At 34.3% G+C, this 11,758-nt stretch overlaps 1 protein-coding gene and 1 long non-coding RNA gene across 3 annotated transcripts; one reads left to right on the top strand and one right to left on the bottom strand.

Annotated features, from left to right (window-relative positions):
- LOC134275368 (uncharacterized) lies at positions 1-2,682 on the bottom strand. Of its 2 annotated transcripts, none has more exons than XR_009993807.1 (4): positions 2,541-2,682; positions 1,302-1,388; positions 847-933; positions 1-190 (listed from the first exon to the last, which is right to left on the bottom strand). It is a non-coding gene; the product is annotated as an uncharacterized LOC134275368 (long non-coding RNA). The 2 variants fall into 2 exon arrangements; XR_009993808.1 differs by having other exon boundaries at positions 2,545-2,667.
- Positions 2,683-4,230: 1,548 nt separating this feature from the next.
- Positions 4,231-9,633, top strand: LOC134275367 (centromere protein S-like). The gene is made up of 4 exons (XM_062757644.1): positions 4,231-4,335; positions 6,671-6,828; positions 8,324-8,390; positions 8,883-9,633. The coding sequence occupies exons 1-4, from the start codon at positions 4,282-4,284 to the stop codon at positions 9,021-9,023; spliced, it is 420 nt and encodes a 139-aa protein (XP_062613628.1). The 5' UTR covers positions 4,231-4,281; the 3' UTR covers positions 9,024-9,633.
- Positions 9,634-11,758: the final 2,125 nt, after the last annotated feature.

Consider the following 11,758-nt stretch of genomic DNA (forward strand, 5'->3'; position numbering starts at 1 on the left):
GTTCCCTTCAGCTGTCAAGTCATTTTCTTCACTTCAGTGTTAGACCTCTGCCTTTTCACCAATGGCATCAAGATACATAATCAAGGTCTTCCTTCTATGTAATGGACTATCTTCATGCTCTTGAGAATCCTGGCATTCAGATGACTTTCACAAGGTGTTTGGAAAAGTTGTCGTCTGAAGTTGAATCCACCTACAAAAGAAAGATACAAAATCAATCCAACTAACAACTTCATTTAAAACAAGTTCATTTTGACACAAATGTTACTCATGCTGAGACAGTGTTTCACAGCCCTGAACCAAAGTCACACCTTCAATGTCAAGGTCAAGGTAAAATTTGATGGAGTTTTCAGGTCTGTATTTCTATATGCCTCACGGAACAGCTTCATACTTGGCATACAATGCTCCTAATGATAAGGTGGTGTGCATGACCCTAACTCAATGTCAAACTTCAATGCTAAGGTCACAGTAGACTTCAATGAAATTGTCTTATCTGAAATGCATTTCATACCTGCCTCAAAAGCACAGCTTACATGACACAAATGTGCCTCATGATATCAGTCTTTAACAACCTTTGACAGAAGACAGGGTGAGCAATATGGGCCCATTTTATGCTTCTTGTCTGGGTTTAAAATATGAAGTTCATAGGTCAAATGGATTTAAGTTATTGAGTCACAATCCTTTCAAGTTTGAAGTTTCCAGGACATATAGCATTTGAGTTATCTCTCGACAAAGAAATGGATGAACAAAGTGATTACTGGTACTCTTTGAGGCTGGGCTCTTATGAACAAGCTGATGGTCAAAGTAGTTCTAAACAATTCAGTACATGTAAAAAAATTCAGTACAAACCTCTATTTGTTCCATATGCTTTGAATCTGGTTGTACTTCATGGTTATTTGGTAGTTCACATAGCAACTCATCATCATCATGATTCTCCTGAAAGTATTTCATATCTGTTTACAAATTTACATGACCCTACTGCATATAGTTGCTGATTCTTTATAATAAACAAGCTGATGCTAAAAGTAATTTAAAGCAAGATAAGTTTGTGAAACAGTATGCCCCCAGCGTCAACAAATATAGAAAAGCTAGTTTTAGCAAAAAGATCAAGATCTAAAGGTTACTAACGTTGGTGTAATTTAAAAAAAATTAATTAGTGGATTATGTATACAAAATATGATCTCACAGTTCAAAAGTCATGGTAAAGGTTAAAGCTGACAACAGATAGACAGAAAGGACAAACAAAAATATGTTCATGCTCTTGGGCATAATAATTCAGTACATGTAAAAATTTCAATACAAACCTTTATTTGTTCCACATTAATTGGATCTGCTTGTACTTCATGGTTATTTGTTAGTTCACATTGCAACTGATTATCATCATGATTCTCCTGAAAATATTTTAGACCTGTTTACAAACTTACTTGAGCCTATAGCATATAGTGACTGGGATATGATATAAGACATTAAACTGGACAAAGGGGATACTCCAATTTAGTCTCACATTTTCAGAATTATCGTATTCAGAAATTGTGCCCAACCTGATCAAGGGCTTAGGAGGAATAGCACCCCACCCACGCCTTACTTTTTTGGGAAGTCAAAATTTCCTGTAGTTAAAATTCATAAATCCTGGTTCCCCTCCCCTCCACTTTAAGGGTCAGGAGCAAATTTTGAAACCAGAGTTGAGTCTGTTATCCTTGTTTCCCTTCCCCTTTTCAAATCAATATTAGCAACCTCAAGTTTTGTCATCTTGTTTTAGTGTAGCTGCAGAACTGTAGCTCTCCAAAAAAATATATATTGATAGACCTGAGATAATGAGGTATAGCGGGTATGGCTATGAATTTTTTATGAAATATTGTTTGAAATATTACTTATCAAAAGAACACTAATATGCAGACATACACGATTGGAAATCTACCAATTTGACCTTATCAGTGATTGATGAATATGCTCTAAATAATAAAGTCTGAAATATCTGGCATTTTTCAGTTTTTTTTTTTTTTTTTTTAATATTTTCTGTGCCAGGAAAACGTCAGAACCAGCGCCATTACGAAAACTGGAAATTTCGCCATTTCCAGTCAGAGTTGATTTCCCATACCTGGGAACCGCATTAAATGCCGTTGTTACAATTTATCAATGGCACAATGCTTTTAGTACTTGACAATAACAATGAAAAGAAAATAATCACTCATCATTTCGATACAGGACTTGTATATTTTTTTTAATTTGTAAACGCACGAAATGAAAACAAATCTCGACAGTCAGAGAAAATGTTTCCATCGGATCATGGATCATATATTTGCAAACAAACCATAAAAACTATATTGGTAAGTACTAGAGGCATTGTACTATTGATAAATTGTGAGTTTGACAAGTAATTGCAAGTATCGAAAATACACCCGAGAATGCCGCCTCTGCTTGGAATTCCAAGTTTTCGTAAAGGCGCCGGTTATGGCGTTTTCCTCGCACGTAAAATATAGAAATAGTTAAAAAGCCAGGAAAACGTCAGATATTTCGGACTATAAATAGTACTTTTCAGTCACCTACAAACTCTTGATGCTGTCATGTCCTCTGTAACCGCACAAGACCTGCTTTATACGTCTTTACATGGTGTTTTTCTTCTCCGACTTCTGCTGCAACAGCAACTTTCTGTTCTTTATCAGCAGGAGAGTTCCACAAAAGGGAGATAATCGTTCACGCGTTTTCATATTTGTGGTACATTCTAAATCAAATTATTTGCTATAGAGTACCCAACTACCATTTTTTATTATTGGATTTATAACTTCAAAGCTCGTAGTTTCTATTGCATGTATGATTATGATAGAGTTTGGTTGCGTTTTCGTGTAAAATATTTATAAAAATCATGTTGATTTTACAGCATTTGGTAGAAACAAAGCAAAGTAGGCCCCAATGCTTTAAAATAAACATGGGAAAAATTAAATCTCCCATTTATATTGAAATTAAGAAAAACATAGTTTGATTCTGTAATTAATTTTGACAGGGTTATCAATAATCAAATTTCACACTTTTCAAGCATTAAAATCACCGTTGCTATGGTAACAAGGAAGATGTGACCCAAATAACTCATGTTTGAAAGGACATTCATCTATACTTCCATGCACCCAAATATTAAAGCAAAATATTTTTTTTCACATTCCACTCACTTTATATACAATACTCAATGGTTACTGACACGGCCTCTTAATTTTTGGGTGGAATATATTTGCTGGCTTCAAATTTACAAATTAATATAATATATATATAGTGATGAAGATCGAGAATCGTAAATTTGGGCAAGTTGTCATTACTCAATGATGCTTGTACATAGAGCAACATAACGGGAAAAAAACCCTTGGCCAATGTTTTAGAAGAGATTTAGTTTGTCTATATAGCACTTCAATAAATAGCAAAATCGTCTTCTTATTCCTTGAAAAAAAAATGAAAAAAAATCTTAGTAAAATTTTGCATGGGCCGAGGTGTATACTGGTGTCTCATAATATCGCGGTACTTAATCCTTTTGCATAAAAAGTGTTATTCCAATTTTTTTACTTTAACTTTCATCAAATACTAATCATAAACCAATCTATGGCCTAACTTTTTAGCGTCAAATTATTTCTCAGGTTTGCATTGTTTAATTTGTTGTCTATTTTTAAAACGGGAAGTCTTATTTACCTCCTAAATTGTAGAGTCTCATAGTATCGCGGTATAGGAAACATGGAAACTTGTGGCTGACATGGACTTCAATTTTTATTTTTATATTTACGGTGAAATTCTACATTAAAAATAAACATTTATACAAACTAAAGACTTTCGAAACATGAACTTTATTCTGGCTTTTACTAGGTTATAAAATCAATGATCTAAATATGATATAAACGGTAATGGAAATCTGTAAAATTACGTTTTATTTGAATAAAAAATTACTGACACATGTTCCATACTTTTTAATCGTCACAAAAGTTTACAATCGGACGACAAACAGATAGTATTTAAATAGAAAGGATATGAGCTGTGTATCTGAATTTTTGGAATATAGCGCGATACAATGGAACCCGCGATATAATGAGAAGCGAGTATATATGCCGACCTGTCTTAAATCTTGGCCGACCCGTTTGAGCTGATAAGACACATTGTCCGACACTCGAATCAGTTTGTGAACGATCGTCCAAAAAAAAAAAAGGCGCGAAATTTGGAAAAGTTTGAGCAGAGGAAATCCAAATCTTTCAGCCTGGGCCTTACCTTAGTAGATGACATATTACATAAAAGGTGTATAATGTGAGGAAAATGGCAGATAACACATATGATGAAATTGACGATGAACAGAAAGAAATTCGACAGGTATTTTAACGTTTAGGCTATGTATTCATTTTATCATTTAACGTTATCGATAGCTGCATATCTGTACGGCATATGGTTATGGTCAAAGACTAACTATAAAACGCTACAGATCTTCAGCTATTAACATTTATATCATAAACTGTCACTTGCACCTGGTCACTGGTCATCGCAAAGCTCACTGATTCACTGCATAATTGTTTTCAAATTTTTAGTCTCTTAGTACCGATCTCGCTGAGATTATCTCACATTTAGCAGGTCCAGCACAATGTCTTGATTAAGCTATATAGCTTTATTAAGCTATTTAAAATAGCTTAATAAAGCTATTCATATGCAGTTTTTAGCAAAAAACGTTTTTAGTGAGAAATAAACAAAAAGTCGCAAGTATTTGACTATTCTTATATGTACTTTGGGCTATCAAAAAAACAACCAAAATCATAGAAAGTTCTAACATTGCTGTTGTTGAATACTTTTAAGCAAAAGATGAATTTCCATTGTTTGGGTAACTGTACTAGGGGAAAGTGTCCTACTGAGTGCGTTGAGGCGTGGATAAGTATGATTACCTCTCATTGTGTTGAACTGTTACTAATCAATTATCCTGTTGGCCATAAATGATCTCCTTTATAATTTCATTCAAGAAATAACTGTGTGGTCACTCATCAATGGCCCCAAACTTTTAAAAATTTGAGTACAAAGTCTCTCAAGGAGACACAATTTGGTGAGTGATTTTTACATGCATTGTATTCAGAAGAGTTCAAAGCTTAATATTTCCACTGCACCAATGTGTGATTTTTTGCACATGCTGAAAAAATAAAACATTTGAGAAAAAATTGTGATAAAATAGCTTAATTAAGCTATTCTGAATAGCTCATTAAAACTATATAGCTAAATCAAGCTATATAGCTTAATCAAGACATTGTGCCGGACCTGTTTAGCAGGTCCAGTACAATCTCTTGATTATCATTAGCTATATAACTTTAAATAAACAAAAAGTTGCATGTATTTGACTCTTCATATGTAATGTACTATGGGCTAGTCAGGTCCAGTCCAAAGACTATTTCTACCTATGTAGCTATCAATAGCTACGTAGGTATTTAAACCTACCAAAAGTAGCTATTTTTACCTACTTTATGCTTTACTTGCATTTTGTGGCCAAACGGCCGAGCAGCGCAATATGGTGAGTACCAAATTTCTTGAAACAGTCAAACTGATGATGGATATGAAAAAAATTGACCAAAAAATGCTTACTTCGTAAATTAACAATTTTGCAAACAAACTGATGTAAAATTGATGATTTAGGAAGTAATCATTTTTTGGCCAACATTTCGTCGTATTCATCATTAATGTGACTGTATCAAAATAAATGGTATTCACCATGTTGCACCGTTCGGTGTTTTGGCCATTAAATGCAGAAAATACAAAAAAAGTAGGTAAAAATAGCTACTTTAAGTAGGTTTAAATACCTATGTAGCTATTAATAGCTACGTAGGTAGAAATAGTCTTTGGACTGGACCTGCTAGTATCAAACCAACAACCGAAATCAAAGATAGTTCTATAAACATTGCAGCTCTTGAATACTTTAAAGCAAAAAAAAAAAAAGAATTTCTATTGTTAGAGTAACTGTCCACCACCCTGTGTGCATTGAGGCATGGATAAGGATGATTGCTTCTCCTTGTACTCAATTATTACCAATCAATTATCTTGTTGACCATAATTGGTCTCCTTTATAATTTCATTGCAGAAGTACCATAACTCGCTGCATTTCATTTCCAGAAATCTGCATAGCATTTCCGACATTTTTTAAAATTTCATTATGGACATTTGTTTATTTCATTTTGGACATAATGATTAATTTTTTCTTTCATTTCCTGAATTTACCTGTGTGGTTTAATCATAATTTTTCCAAGTAAGTGAAAATGTAATTTTAAAAGTGTATTTATTGCAAAAGGGCGTTAACGCCCCGAAGGGCGTTATAGTAGATTTGATCACATACCGACTTCATGTCATATCCCCATGACACTCTAAAAAGTATATTTTATTTCGTATATTTATATTTTTATTTCTCTTCACATTTATAAAAAGACAAAATGTACTATTAAGACTTTGTTACTGACGTCATATGACATCACAGTCAAGACTTTCCAAATGTCTCGCGTGGTTTGCTTTCAATACGCAAGAAAGTCTGATGATATGACCTACTGCATGTCATTGAAAATTGAATTATAATTTAATTAGTATTGTCATATAAGGAAAGACTTTCCATATAATTCCTTTCTGTATTTTTTTTTGGTACTAGAAATGTAACAAAATACTGTATGCTGATCAAACCCTTTTACAGAAATTAAAGGCAGCTTTGTATTACACCACATTGAAGATCAGTGATGAGCTGGCCGAGGAGAAGGAAGTGACACTAAGTCGACAAGTGGTGGCCAGTATTGCTGAAACAACATGGAACCAGTGTCAGCAGTTTGCAGAGGATCTAGAGATGTTTGCCAAGTAACCGTTTTTCCCTTTGATATCAATTCTGACAATTTTTTTTCATTTTTTGGACAGAGGGTGGGGATAAAATGAACTTTAAGCAATTTTGTATAACATTACCATTAGTGGAAAAATTCTTACTATTAATATGATAAAAAATTTATGAAGGAATCTGTGATTTTGAGAGTTATCTCTCTTAGCTAGGGGGTTCCTCCTCCTTTACTTTAATTAGGGCCCCGCAAGGATTTGCGGGTGCCCTATAGTAATCACTGTCCGTCCGTCCGTCCATCTGTCTGTCTGTCTGTCCGTCTGTCACTCTTCTGTCCACAAATTTTCTGGTTTTTTTTCTAATAACTTTTTTTAAGGTCGCGCAATCAAGTTCAAATTTGGTATGATAGTTCAGTAGGCAGAAATACATATTTTGATGCTAAGTTTGGTTCTCTATGTCTTCTGGTTTGGAGCTGGGGTGGTGGGGTAGATTCCTTAACTATGCATAAGAATGAATGGGCAAAGAGAGATAACTGCTGAGAATGTTACCATTGTAAACTGGGAAGGCTGTGCAATTTGTCCTTTAGGATTAATTAACCTTCCACATGAAGAAATTCCTAAGAATTATCTTTATCTGTCACATTGAGATTAATTACTGTTCCAGCCTCTGTCTGCACTGAACTTTGTTTTGAAGTTAAGATCAATTTTGAATGATGTGTACATTCTTTGAAATATGGATCATTAAATGTTCATACTTTATATTGGTTAAAATACTGTACACAAGGATTTAACATGATTTTATAAAATTCTAAAATCAAGAAATAAATTAAGATATCCTTTTTTATTATTACTATTTTATTTTTTAATTATTTATTTAATTTAATTTTTTTTGCTGCCCTAATGCTGTTAATTTTAACAGGTAATCAGATAATAACCCCATTCTGTCAGTGCTGAAAAAAGTTCTTATTGTAAATTTATATAGAAGAAAAGGATTGGAGAGACCCCTGGGATTAATTATCTTGCTTGCTGCAGAAAATTTAGAGGTTAATCTTTATCTGTCATATGAAGATTAATGAACACCTTTGTCTGCAACTGATGTTTGTTTTGAAGTTGAGGTCAACCCTGGGTGATATTTGCATTCACTGAAGGCTTGCATTTTATAAAACATCTGCTTAAATCTTTTTTAAATACACATTAAATTTAGTTTTTTTAATAAGACATGAGGTTTTCCCTGTTTTATGTTAATACAAGGTTACTATTTACAGGTTTTTGGACATTCAGGAATTATCTTGAAATTTTAAAAATACAGCTGTTACTTATAATCTTCATATATTAAAAAAAATGTAATCAAATAAAACTCTCATTCAATGAGCTGCACCCTTATATTTCTACCCCTCAGCGGGGCCTTTGCTGACTGGTCAGTTTTCTAGTATTTCAAGAAAATAATACCAGATGGTAAATAAAAAATTCTTACAAGCACATGTTGGGTTCAAAAAGATAGTGATTTCTGGATGTTTTGTTGTAGACACGCCAAAAGAAGCACAATTAATGCAGAAGATGTTAAACTACTCACAAGAAGATCACAAAAATTGGTATGTATGTTGTATCAGAAAGGATATTATTAGAACTCATGAAATTAGCTAACTAATATAGTCATATCTTGCTAAAAAAAAATTGATTCTCCTTTGATGGATTTATTTTTTAACAGATGTTGTACCGGTACATAACTCTATTTCACTTTCCTTGCCACTGGTAAACTTGTAAACTTGCACCATCATGCAAAAATTTATACCCTGTTTGGATTATATGATTTTCTTTATCTACAGAAATTTTATTTTAATGGAAAAAGATTTTGACTAGAAATCTTTTGTAGGGTCTTTTTTTATTTCAATATTTTCCCCATAAGATACTTGAACAGATAGAAATAAGGGGAAGACATGAGAAGTCCAGAAGTTCCATATCAATGATTATTATTATGTATTGTATGCTAAGCATAAGTCAGTCTTGCTTGATTTTATCAGTTTGAGCTATATTTTAAAGCCTTGATATTATTTTTATTATTTTCCTCTTTTTGTGTTTTGCAGCACAAATTTATCTGCCAGAAGCATGAAGCTTATGTAGAAGAGAAGCAGGAGACAAGGAAGGCAAAGAAACCCAGGTCCAAGTCCTCCACCACCACGGAGACTTCTGGTTTACAGGCCGAGGAGGATTCTAATATGGACTGAAAATTAATGCTAGTTCAAAATTTAAAAAAATCATGATGGAGAAGAAAATTACTGCCCTAAATTTTATGGTTACATTGTCATTTACGGAGATTCTGTTGGGCCCAAAAAAGTATATAGAGTTATATTAATTTAAGTTGTGTTGAAACCTGAAAGATTGTATTTTACTGCACGAAATGTCCATCAACATGTATGTAAATATATTCTAATGCCTTATGGGACAGAGAAGGAAATACCTTTAGAATTAGAAATACCGGTATTAAAGATAAAAAATCTTTGTGGGGGAACCCCAATTTATTGTGAATCAAGATGTATTGATTGTGCCATATGAGAAACAGAAATACTGTAGTAGCTTACTAGCTTTTTGTCAGATGAGAGCTAGTATACTTATACAAAATGTTGCAAATACATTGTCATTTTTAACAACAGCATATATTATAAAATGGTATGATTCATAGATTTGACTCGTAAGAATGTGAGCGTTTCATGTTATGAAAAAAAGGATTCATCGTTTTCTATACCTAGCTGGACAGGTTACTTTTGATCCATCTTTGGCCTGTTTGTGATACATGAATATTTGACAATGATAGAGTAAGGCTGAAGTGGACTCCTAATTTTTAGCTCACCTGAGCCGAAGGCTCAAGTGAGCTTTTCTGATCACATTTTGTCCGTCGTCCGTCCGTTTGTCTGTCTGTCTGTCCGTCTGTAAACTTTTCACATTTTCGACTTCTTCTCAAGAACCACTGGGCCAATTTTGACCAAACTTGGTACAAAGCATCCTTGGGTAAAGGGCAGGGGAATTTAAATTGTGAAAATGAAGGGCCAAGTCTCCTTACAAGGGGAGATAATCAAGAAAAAGACAAAAATAGGGTGGGGTCATTAAAAAATCTTCTTCTCAAGAACCACTGGGACAGAAAAGCTGAAACTTTTGTGGAAGCATTCTAGGGTAGTGTAGATTCTAAGTTGTAAAAATCATGACCCCCGGGGATAGGGCGGGGCCACAATAGGGAATCAAACTTTTACATAGAATTATATAGGAAAAATCTTCTTCTCAAGAACCACTGAGCCAGAAAAGCTGAAACTTATGTGGAAGCATCTTTAGGTAGTGCAGATTCTAAATTGTTAAAATCATGACCCCGGGGATAGGGCGGGGCCACAATGTGGAATCATACTTTTACATTGAAAGATATAGGAAAAATCTTTAAAAATCTTCTTCTCAAGAACCACTGAGCCAGAAAAGCTGAAACTTATGTGGAAGCATCCTTAGGTAGTGCAGATTCTAAATTGTTAAAATCATGACCCCCAGGGATAGGGCGGGGCCACAATGGGGAATCATACTTTTACATTGAAAGATATAGGAAAAATCTTTAAAAATCTTCTTCTCAAGAACCACTGAGCCAGAAAAGCTGAAACTTATGTGGAAGCATTCTGGGGTAGTGTAGATTCTAAATTGTAAAAATCATGACCCCCGGGGATAGGGCGGGGCCACAATAGGGAATCAAAGTTTTACATAGAAATATATATGAAAAATCTTTAAAAATCTACTTCTCAAGAACCACTGGGCCAGAAAAGCTCAAACTTATGTGAAAGTATCCTGGGGAAGTGTAGATTCTAAATTGTTCAAGTCATGACCCCCGGGGGTTGGGCAGGGCCATAATGGGGGATCAAAGTTTTACATAGCAATATATAGGAAAAATCTTTGAAAATCTTCTTCTCAAGAACCACTGAGCCAGAAAAGCTGAAACTTATGTGGAAGCATCCAGGGGTAGTGTAGATTCTAAATTGTTTAAATCATGATCCCCGGGGTTGGGCGGGGCCACAATGGGGAATCAAAGTTTTACATAGAAATATATAGGAAAAAATCTTTAAAAATCTTCTTCTCAAGAACCACTGGGCCAGAAAAGCTGAAACTTGTGTGGAAGCATCCCAGGGTAGTGTAGATTCTAAATTGTTCAAATCATGATCCCCGGGGGTTGGGCGGGGCCACAATGGGGAATCAAAGTTTTACATAGAAATATATTGGAAAAATCTTATTCTCAAGAACCACTGGGCCAGAAAAGCAGAAACTTATGTTAAAGCATCCTGGGATAGTGTAGATTCTAAATTGTTCTAATCATGTCACCCCCGGGGGTATGGTGGGGCCACAATGGGGAATCAAAGTTTTACAATGTTGAATAAAAGCATCCTATGGTAGTGTAGATTTCAAATTGTTTAAATTATGATCAGTTGGGTAGGGTGGGGTCACAATATGTATAACAAGGGGAAAATCTGGTAAAGAACGGAATGTTCAAAGCTTCTCAGGTGAGCGATGTGGCCCATGGGCCTCTTGTTTAGAAGCTGATTCCTTGTTGCTAGGGAAGTATTGTAAAAGTCGTTTTTGAAATCTGAGATAAAGGAGACTGCCATACTGGTACACAGCTACAATTTTCTTTTCTTTTTATTCTTTGATTATAATATTGTCCACTGTAGAAAACAGCTGCAACCTGGTACATTGGAATCCCGCTATTACGGTGACGGTTTTATAAGATAGAACACTTATGTTGTAAATTCAAAGCACAAAACCATTTCAAACAGAACCGTTTATTACATTGTCCAAAAAAGCCAGGTCCCGGTATTACGATGTAAAAATTCTGACAAAATTTTTTTCACTCCGTGTTTATTCAGTGTAACAATACATACTATTTTCTGTTCACACGTATTCATCAAGAAATGCAAATACTACATTTACAAACCAGAAT

Source organism: Saccostrea cucullata, unplaced genomic scaffold (genome assembly GCF_032062105.1).
Source record: "Saccostrea cucullata isolate Sc308-1 unplaced genomic scaffold, CSIRO_AGI_Scuc_v1 ctg242, whole genome shotgun sequence".
Classification (NCBI taxonomy): domain Eukaryota; kingdom Metazoa; phylum Mollusca; class Bivalvia; order Ostreida; family Ostreidae; genus Saccostrea; species Saccostrea cuccullata.